The sequence below is a fragment of the Xenia sp. Carnegie-2017 genome, unplaced genomic scaffold, assembly GCF_021976095.1.
Source record: "Xenia sp. Carnegie-2017 unplaced genomic scaffold, XeniaSp_v1 HiC_scaffold_4, whole genome shotgun sequence".
In the NCBI taxonomy this organism is placed as follows: Eukaryota; Metazoa; Cnidaria; class Anthozoa; order Malacalcyonacea; family Xeniidae; genus Xenia; species Xenia sp. Carnegie-2017.
The window spans coordinates 3768326-3779658 of NW_025813504.1; the positions used below are offsets into that span (position 1 = coordinate 3768326).

At 36.8% G+C, this 11333-nt stretch overlaps 1 protein-coding gene across 1 annotated transcript; it reads right to left on the minus strand.

Moving 5' to 3' along the window:
• Positions 1–1433: 1433 nt before the first annotated feature.
• LOC124455876 (dehydrogenase ALT3-like) lies at positions 1434–2444 on the minus strand. Its single transcript, XM_047006488.1, has one exon. The coding sequence runs from the start codon at positions 2442–2444 to the stop codon at positions 1434–1436; it is 1011 nt and encodes a 336-aa protein (XP_046862444.1).
• Between the last annotated feature and the right edge of the window lie 8889 nt (positions 2445–11333).

The following is an 11333-nucleotide window of genomic DNA, read 5'->3' on the forward strand; positions in this document are numbered from 1 at the left end:
TGCTTGTACTTAACACAATTAAAAAAATTTCGTCCCTTGGATTGGTAATAAGCAGTTGCCCCAATACGTATACTTTGTCAATAAAAGACAAAAGCTAAGAAATGAAAATTTTTGTGATCGGATGCGAAGCTTGCATTTGTGTAATATCCTTAGCTTGTAGAAATGACTACATTTACAACAATTAAGAAAACTACAAAAACTCAGTTCTAATTCGTTCGGACGATATATCATTTGTGTGAAATTTACAGCGTCAAATTAACAATGAACAGTATACACTTATTGTATTGCTCTCAAGGGAAACAGGGAGTTTTGTGTTTTCTTGGAGTCTCAATGTTTCCCAAGACGAAATCGACTGTTTTCTTATTGGTACAAATATAGATTTTTACAGCTCTTTATACAATCAACGACTTTCGGGGGAGATTCGGCAGGCGAAATTTCGTTGCTAAATTCTAATGGTGACCACAGTCCACAGCATTTTTGGTCGACTTCCGAGTGTTTTCTAAATGCTCTTTCTTCATGGTTGAACATATGAATTTCGTCGCTCAATAAACTCGAGAACTAAATTATATTGTCACATATTCGGTCCATGATTGAAGTGGGACAATTTGATTATTTCAACACTCAGTATTTTTATAGCAAATTGCTAGATCAGCTGACAGCACTTACAGCAGACCATGTCCCAAAAACAACAAACAAGTAGCAACCGCATATGAATGTAGCTATCTTTTGAATTATCACGATTAAAAGGAAGCACGATACAATGTGATTTTAGGATCATGTTTAAGTTTTAGAATAAGCTTTCAAGAGGTGAACACTCGTTCCAAAAGCTAGCCATAAAAAGACGCGAAATACACAGCAAGACTCATTAAACAGAGAGACAAAGTAAATACAAAGTGACTCTTGCAGGGGGAATTCAAATGCATGATACAAAAATATGAAAGGTATTGAATGATGTTTAATATGCATAATAGTTTGCTAGACTGTGCCTAATAGAAATCAACCAATCACATCTTATAATAAGATTACGTGTCGAATTTCAAAAGTCACGTCATAGCTCACGGGACTCAGAAGGTCTCTTCCCTATAAATGAAATTATGTATTGATGGAAAAGTCATAAATTTTACAACACACTTTTAACGAAATAAACAACTTTCAAAAAGCTAATTATGGAACATGATGTCCCAGTAATGTTATTTTCATAATGAACAAAGTTACATATATCTAGAAAGAAACAGAACAACAAAACTAGCAACAACAAGAGAGTCTTTAAGTGGTATAAAAATTGCATGAACATGCTATCATTCATGCGCAGCTGTATTGTACAATAAAATGATGAAATGTAATATTTGTGTAAAAAAAAAGAAAAGAAATATAATTCACTTAGATGTTTGAAGCGGTATCATGCACACCAGTATAGCGCATAAGGCTTGATGCTAACTGTTTTCTTCATATTTACTAAATTTGTCTTTGTTCGGTTTACCATCTCGAGCCATTGACATGATAATTTTAACATCCTCTGGAGTCGCAAGCTTCCGGGGGTTACAAGCTGTCCATGGATCTTTCATAGCCAACTCACAAACCAAGTCAAATTTGTCCATTGGAAAATTCACATCGCTCAAGGTGCGTGGCATCCCACATTCACGAATGAAGGCATCCATTGCATCTGCAGCGGAAATTCCAGATGGAGCACCAAGACAATCTGCAACCAATTTGCATTTTTCAGGAATTTCAGGTTCGTTGTACTGGAGAACGTACGGCAAATTAATGCAAGAGGTGTAGCCATGATGAATATTTGCTGTACCACCTTGAACATGTCCAATAGCATGACTGCCACCATAATCTACGCCCATCATTACAGTTTCAACAGCTTTCCATGCACCAATCTGACATTGCAATCTTGCATCTATATCGCCGGGATCTTTCTTTGTTTTTGGTAAAAATTTTACTAACATGCGAAGAGCTGTAGAAGCTACAGCAGTTGATAGATGAGTTCCGTTGATGGAGCAAATTGCTTCTGCACAATGATCAATAGCACGCACTCCAGTCGATAGCCATAACCACTCGGGGGTATGGAGGGTTAACTCTGGGTCGAAGATTACGCAGTAAGGTTGCAAATCTGGGTGTGAATAAGGTTGCTTGTGTTTTTCTTGAGAATTTGTGATGCCAGAAATACACGTGAATTCCCCTCCACTTAACGTTGTTGGAACAACGATTTGGTTTATCGTTTCGTTGTACGTCCATTTTGGTGGCTCCAAAAGTTTTTCTTCGACGACATATTTATCAAACTGTTCAATTTGCGTAATGTTTTGATCAAGACATAAATTGACAGCTTTAGTGCCGTCAATTACAGAACCACCGCCGATACTTATAAGCAAGTCTGCGTTAGCATTACGAGCAGCTACAGCAGCCGTTAATACATCTTCACGAGGACAATGAGGTCGCATACCGTACCATGTACCAGCATGATTCTCACCTAAAGCATTTTCACACTTTGTAATTTCATCCGTTGTTGTGGCGAGCGTCTTGCTGGCAATTATGAAGCATTTCTTTGCCTTCCATTTTTCGACTTCTTTAACCAAAGACTCGGCTGCTTCGCCCCAATAAACTCGCTGTAGTCGAGTTTGTTGCCAAAATCCCGGTGTATAGTTCACCAACGAAATCATATCTATTAAACGTATCGTTACTATATTTATTCTTATTAAGTATAATGTAAACTTGACAAGTGATTGCAGTGTTGCTAGATGGGTAGCCTGCAAACCCGCCCGAGCTACCTTTAAAAGTAGCCCATAAATAGCCCAATTATATTTTGCAAGAAATAGCCTAAATTTGCATCAAAACAAGTAAAAACTAGCCCAAGTCTGTTGAAAATATTTAATTTAAACCAAACTACACATTGATATCGTATATAGCATCGTTTACGTCTTCTGTACTTTCATACATTTCTGAAGTAAACCTAAATATCATTTGAGGCCAAGGAGTGAAATTGTTGCAGCAAATTTTTTGCGTTGCCTTATATGATTTCACGTGCAAGAGATTCTCTAGTAGCGACTGTCCCATTCGATTTCTTAGTTTGGATTTTAGCAAAGCCATCAGAGAAAATGCTCTTTCAACTGCTGCGTTGCTAAAAGGAAGAGCCAAAATAGAAAGTGCAAGGCTTCCCAACTCTTGAAAATCGTGATCCCCAGAAGCATCAACATGATCAATGACGTCAATCCAAAATTGCTCAATCTTCTGGTCTTGACATCAATCCACTGGATTGAACCAATGCGACTATATTGTTGGTCAAGTTTACCTAAATCTCCGGAAAATAGTGGAAGAAACGACAGATCATGAAGAGATCGTTTCTGTTTGCCTGTAACAACACTTGGACTTAGATCAGCAATAGACTCAAGCCGCTCCACATTGCATGGCAACCTTTGCTTCATTTGCCTGAGCAACTCAACCAGAAATTGTTGACATCTACATTTGATTACATCAACCTTTTCAGAAGTTAAATTTGATTCCGCCAATGCCACTTGAAATAAAATATCAAAGTCGACCGCAGAAAGAGGCAAATGATTTCTCTCATCCTCTATGTCGTACGTGAGAGCTGAGCACCATGTTGTAAAGGTCACAGGCTTCATAGTACGGAAAAGAAACGCTTTATACAAACTCATAACATCAGTGAAGAAATGCAACGGGTTAGCAGAATCTGATTGAAACAGCTTATTTGCTCGGTTTAATTCTTTAAGGATAGGCAGCAGAAAAATTAGATATAATTTATTCTCCATGTCACCATACATTTGAAAAAGTAATTCTGCAGTGTAGTTGCGATCTTCATCTTTAGTAAGCTGAAAGTGTAGTTTCAGTTCGTCAAACTGTTGGAGTATTCGGTCAACAGATGCAGAAATAGATAGCCAACATGTGTCGGAGAGCTTTAAAATCTTCAAAGGTGCTTCCCCCACATTGATAGCTGAATAGATCTGGCGATACTTTCATTGCCTGGAAGTGCTATGAGAAAACCAGTTGTACGTTTCTGACACCATGAACTCCACATTCCGTGGCATTGCTTTAAGAGCATGTGAGGATTAAAGTTGGATAGAATTACAAATGCATCTTATATGTATTATGTTAGGGCATAGTTCACGAAATTTTGTGATTACAGAATTGTTCCTTCCACACATTGTGTTGCACCTATCAGTGGCCAAGCCTGTACACTGCTTGATATCAATTCCTTTCCTCTCAAAAATTCAATTATTCCTTGAAAAATGGCCTCTGCCGTTCCTGATTCAATAGACAAAAGTCCAAGTAAGCTTGCGAGAATCTGTTGTTTGGCTGCGCTGTAATACTTAACCATAAAGCACAGTTGTTTTTCATTGCCAATGTCAGTGCTTTCATCTATAATTAGTGAATAAGGGATATCGGCCAATTCTTGAAGTAGCTGTTCTAACATCACTGGTCCTAACACACATTTAATCAATGCAGTACACTTTGTTTTGTGGTGTTTAACATCTTTCCCTGAGACATCTTTAAATAACTCGCCAAGATGATCCACGGTGTTTAAGCTAGAATGACACGCGATGTGGACAGCGATCTTTATCTCTGTAACTTTTAGAAAATTGTCTACTTTTTTACTTTGACAACCTAACTCAAATAAGGTTCTTGAACTGGAAAAGGTTGCTCGTTGCGCTTATGTTTCTCAGTTTTTGCATGAGAAACTAGATCCCCATGATGTGCTCGAATTTGAGTTTTGCAGTACTTACAATATGCTTTTTGGTCGTCTCCTGGTACACTCAAAATCCATTCTTTCAAGATTTCTTCCTTTCCCCAGTCTTTACAATACTTTTTATGGTATTTTGCCCACTTTCCCATATTATTGTAGCAAATTTCTCCTTTGCACGTTAGCACAAAGCAGTTATGCGTCCGCCGGTTCTCTATAGGACTGTTACTATCTAAACCTAGCACGCAGTCAAACACAATTCTCAAAATGTCATCAATTTAATTTTCTAGTCAAAGTTATACATCAATTCCAATTCATGCTCCTTACTCGTTCACAGGCATCAACAAAAGACAATGCCGTCTTAATTTGACCCTTCTAAAATACTCAATAATCATAAGTTCCTTTTTCCGCTTTAACGATAAGTTCCTAGTCTCAAATAACAATCATAATTTATTTACATAATATCCGACAGTTATATTAGCACAATTGCTGTTTACCACGACAAAAACAAAAACACGTGGAAGCTAGATTATCAAATTTTTTTCTAGCCCAAAAAATCGCGCAAAAAGTTATTCCCAGCCCAAAAACCCGCAACCCGCAACATCCAAAAATTTCCCGCAAACAGGCTTATAAACCAGCCCAATTGGGTGGGAACACCGCCCATCTGGCAACACTGAGTGATTGTGATATTTGTTGTATGATAATTATCATAATATTGACCGAGCATAGACGCCTGTTGTTTCCCGAGGCGAAGCCGAGACATGACGGTGCCCGCGAGATATATCAGTCAGTAAGTTCTTTGTGTCGTAAATGCCAATTTTCAAAGAGAAAACAGAAAAGAACGTATATAAAGCAAGTTCACCAGTGTGCGGTGGGCTTTACATATATCTTTGAAAGCCACACAAAACAACACAATATTATTAAAGAATTTATTTTAAATTTTATTACAATGCAATTAGAAAACTTGGTTGTAAAAACTGCTTTGATGAGCATTTAAAAAAATAGCAACAACAAGAGAGTCTTTAAGTGGTATAAAAATTGCATGCACATGCTTTCGTTCATGCGCAGCTGTATTATACAATAAAATGATGAAATATAATATTTGTGTAACAAAAAAGAAAAGAATTATAATTCACTTAGATGTTTGAAGCGGTATCATGCACACCAGTATAGCGCATAAGGCTTGATGCTAACTGTTTTCTTCATATTTACTAAATTTGTCTTTGTTCGGTTTACCATCTCGAGCCATTGACATGATAATTTTAACATCCTCTGGAGTCGCAAGCTTTCGGGGGTTACAAGCTGTCCATGGATCTTTCATAGCCAACTCACAAACCAAGTCAAATTTGTCCATTGGAAAATTCACATCGCTCAAGGTGCGTGGCATCCCACATTCACGAATGAAGGCATCCATTGCATCAGCAGCGGAAATTCCAGATGGAGCACCAAGACAATCTGCAACCAACTTACATTTTTCAGGAATTTCAGGTTCGTTGTACTGGAGAACGTACGGCAAATTAATGCAAGAGGTGTAGCCATGATGAATATTTGCTGTACCACCTTGAATATGTCCAATAGCATGACTGCCACCATAATGAATGCCCATCATTATAGTTTCAACAGCTTTCCACGCACCAATCTGGCATTGCAGTCTTGCATCTATATCGCCTGGATCTTTCTTGGTTTTTGGTAAAGATTTTACTAACATGCGAAGAGCTGTAGAAGCTACAGCAGTTGATAGATGAGTTCCGTTGATGGAGCAAATTGCTTCTGCACAATGATCAATAGCACGCACTCCAGTCGATAGCCATAACCACTCGGGGGTATGGACACCTAACTCTGGGTCGAAGATTACAGTACGGTTGCAAACCCGGGTGTGAATAACCTTGCTTTCGTTTCTCCTGAAAGTTTGTAATGGCGGAAACACACGTAAATTCTCCTCCACTTAACGTTGTTGGAACAGCGATTTGGTTTATCTTTTCGTTGTACGTCCATTTTGGCGGCTCGAAAACATTTTCTTCAGCGACATATTTATCAAACTGTTCAATTTGCGTAATGTTTTGATCAAGACATAAATTGACAGCTTTAGTGCCGTCAATTACAGAACCACCGCCGATACTAATAAGCAAGTCTGCGTTAGCATTACGAGCAGCTACAGCAGCCGTCAATACATCTTCACGAGGACAATGAGGTCGCATACCGTACCATGTACCAGCATGATTCTCACCTAAAGCATTTTCACACTTTGTAATTTCATCCGTTGTTGTGGCGAGCGTCTTGCTGGCAATTATGAAGCATTTCTTTGCCTTCAATTTTTCGACTTCTTTAACCAAAGACTCGGCTGCTTTGCCCCAATAAACTCGTTGTAGTCGAGTTTGTTGCCAAACTCCCGGTGTATAGTTCACCAACGAAATCATTCTATTAGACGTATCGTTACTATATTTATTCTTATTAAGTATAATATAAACTTATAATTATCATAATAATGACCAAGCAAAGACCGCCGTTGTTTCCCGAGGCGAAGCCGAGACATGACGGTGCCTGCGAGATATATCTGTCAATAAGTTCTTTGTTTCGCACATACCAATTTTCAAAGAGAAAACTGAAATGAACGTATATAAAGGAAATATATACTTTCTTAAAGGAACTATAAATAAAATAGTAAAAAATATACTTTGAGATCTGATGATTCACAAAGGTTTAGGTCTGCTTAGTTATGTACTGAAAGTGATGAAACATTATTGAGTATGTAGGTGATGTAAGGGATAAGTCTTGTTACTAAGCTAAAAGAATATGATTGATCTAGATTGATCTGATTCTATTCGTGTTGCATGTTCACATTATCATGCAGACTAAACTAATCCGATTCGAGATCACCTTTTCAAGTGGCCCAAGTTAGTTCGGATCGAATTCGTCTTCGCAACACTTGCAAGTGTTCACATTAGCCCTCATACGGACTCGAATCGATTTTGAATCGATTTAAAGTATTAGTGTGAATGGGATGATTTATTAAAATATTGCTTTGTGTAACGGTGTTGTACTTAATCACATTGTCACGTAATTGCTCCATGATTCATATAGGACGATTTCAACATTCATACCATAATGGAACAGTGCCCTAAAACCCAACTCAACACGATGCAACTGCATATGACTAGTAGCAATCTTTTGAATTATTTTGCATAAAAGAAAGCACGATACAATACGATTTTAGGATGTTGTTTTAGTTATTGACCAATTTTTCAAGAGGTGAACGCTAATATTCTTCCAAAAGCTAGTCATAAAAATACGAGAAATACACAGCAAGACCAATCAAACATAGAGACAAAGTTAATACAAAGTGACTCTTGCAGGAGAAATTCAAATGCATGATAACAAAATAGAAAAGGTTTTGGATGATGTTTAATACACACGACAATTTGCTGGACGGTGTCTATAACGCATAAAAATCAACCAATCAAATTTCTATTGATATTGCTCCACCAGCGCCACCGGACGAAGGTCTCCTCCATATTTTACTTACCCATACATGCATAAATGAAATTATTTATTATTGGCAAAGTCGAAATTTTACAACACACTTTCGACGAAGTATACAATTTTCAAAAGCTAATTATGTACTGAGATGTCACAGTAATGTTGTTTTCATAATGAACAAATTTAATACGCGTTTGATATTTGACTCATCTGTCACGAATGACAAATGTTGTTCTAAATTGCTGCGCACACTAGGAAATTTTGTCGATCACACTTGTCACGAATAACAAGTACGCGAAGCAAGTTCACCCAAGTGCGGTGGGCTTTACATATATCTTTGAAAGACAAAACAACACAATATTATTAAAGAATTTATTTAAATAGTATTACATTGCAATTAGAAAACTTGGTTGTAAAAACTGCTTTGATGAGCATTTAAAAAAATAGCAACAAGAGAGTCTTTCAGTGGTATAAAAATTGCATGCACATGCTTTCATTCATGCATAGCTGTATTATACAATAAAATGATGAAATATAATATTTGTGTAAAAAAAAAGAAAAGAATTATAATTCACTTAGATGTTTCAAGCAGTATCATGCACACCAGTATAGCGCATAAGGCTTGATGCTAACTATTTTCTTCATATTTACTAAATTTGTTTTTGTTCGGTTTACCATCTCGAGCCATTGACATGATAATTTTAACATCCTCTGGAGTCGCAAGCTTCCGGGGGTTACAAGATGTCCATGGATTTTTCATAGCCAACTCACAAACCAAGTCAAATTTGTCCATTGGAAAATCCACATCGCTCAAGGTGCGTGGCATCCCACATTCACGAATAAAGGCATCCATTGCATCAGCAGCGGAAATTCCAGATGGAGCACCAAGACAGTCTGCAACCAACTTGCATTTTTCAGGAATTTCAGGTTCGTTGTACTGGAGAACGTACGGCAAATTAATGCAAGAGGTGTAGCCATGATGAATATTTGCTGTACCACCTTGAACATGTCCAATAGCATGACTGCCACCATAATGAACGCCCATCATTACAGTTTCAACAGCTTTCCAGGCACCAATCTGGCATTGCAATCTTGCATCTATATCGCCTGGATCTTTCTTTGTTTTTGGTAAAGATTTTACTAACATGCGAAGAGCTGTAGAAGCTACAGCAGTTGATAGATGAGTTCCGTTAATGGAGCAAATTGCTTCTGCACAATGATCAATAGCACGCACTACAGTCGATAGCCATAACCACTCGGGGGTATGGAGGGTTAACTCTGAGTCAAAGATTACGCAGTAAGGTTGCAAACCCGGGTGTGAACAACCTTGCTTGTGTTCTTCTTGAGAATTTGTGATGCGGAATACACGTGAATTCCCCTCCACCTAACGCTGTTGGAAGAGCGATTTGGTTTATCGTTTTGTTGTACGTCCATTTTGGCGGCTCCAAAACATTTTCTTCAGCGACATATTTATCAAACTGTTCAATTTGCGTAATGTTTTGATCAAGACATAGATTAACAGCTTTAGTGGCGTCAATTACAGAACCACCGCCGATACTAATAAGCAAGTCTGCGTTAGCATTTAATTCGTAGTAATACCTCTATTAAGCTGACATTTCTATTAAGCGGACGCAGACACAAAAATTGTCCAATAATTACGCAAGAAATATGCTTAATGGACAATTTTTCCAAAATATTTCATGTTATATAAAGACATAATCTTAGTCACAAACATATTGTGACAACAGTTATTAAGATATTTGTCACAAACAAGTGCGTTGAAGATAAAATGCTTACATCAAACATGAGATTGTTTACAAATTATTATTAAACATAACTTGTCAATGTCATATATAGCTTGTCGTTGTCTAAAAGATTTACACGACATCACATTACAGCAAAATCTTCGTTCAGCCACTTATTACTTACTATATATTACTAATTATTGCTAAAAAAATTTCTCAATTTTTTTATTATTAATTGAAGTCATTTCTAAATATATTTGCGCCGTTTAGTTGTTGATTTTACTATTTATATTATTTTCAACCGGGAGGGGCTTGATGACGAAAACCTCTGTTAAACTGACACCTCTATAATAAGCGGACACCAGTCCATTCCCCGAGGATGTCCACTTAATAAAGATTTGACTGTACATCATTTTTTGAAATTTGAATATTTCATCTTTATTTGTTCATGGGTAAAAATTATTCAGTATAATTACTTTTAGAGTGACGATTTCCGAGACCTCGGGATGGCAGTGAGCTTTGTTGTCCTATCTGTATTTATGAATTATGTATACTATGTTATATGTTAAACTTAAATCTACTGATCAAACATATATTATGATATATTCAATACAATGGTTGACCCTTGATTGACAATGTTGTGTCAGCATCGGAAAACAACGGTGTCTACGGTGAACAAAAATACTTTGTTTCTCTCAGTGTGTCTGTTTTGATTCAAAACGTTAGGACAATAACAAAGAATATTTAATTAAAGCACGTAACATACAAAGTTAATAAATCATTTATTATCTACATTACATTTGAAATAATTCCGTTTACAAACAATTTCTGTGTTAATTACATCATCAAATGAAGTTAATCCAATTATGAGTTGTATATATAATTGCTAGTCGACATCTATGCGAGTCGGCGGTGACACATCAATATTTGCTGCATTCATAAATAAGTGTCACAGCAAGTCAGTGGTAAGCATTCATCGAGAGAAATAGTCTCTTCCATATGGTTTTTTCAAGGAAAGTATGTTTTCTTTGGTGCTGACAAAAGGCTAAGATAAATCAATTGCATTTTGATAAGTTCCACCGTCGGCCGATCTTTTTATCGAACAAGACAATCAATTTAATAAGATATACATCCAATTTTTTGCTGAGAACAGAGAAACACAGCAGGCATGTATCAACGACGCCATGTTGCCGAAAATATATATGCAATATGTGCGAAAGTTACACCAAATCATCACATCAAAAATCTGTCAACATTCACTTTACTATACAAACCTTTTGTCGCTAATAAGCAGACTAGTTAAAAATATGTATACATATTGCGTGATACAGTATAATTGTGACCAAAAAGAATCTAATTGCTAATTTACATTTGGTTGCAATCAATGGCAAATATGATTGGTCAAACATTGT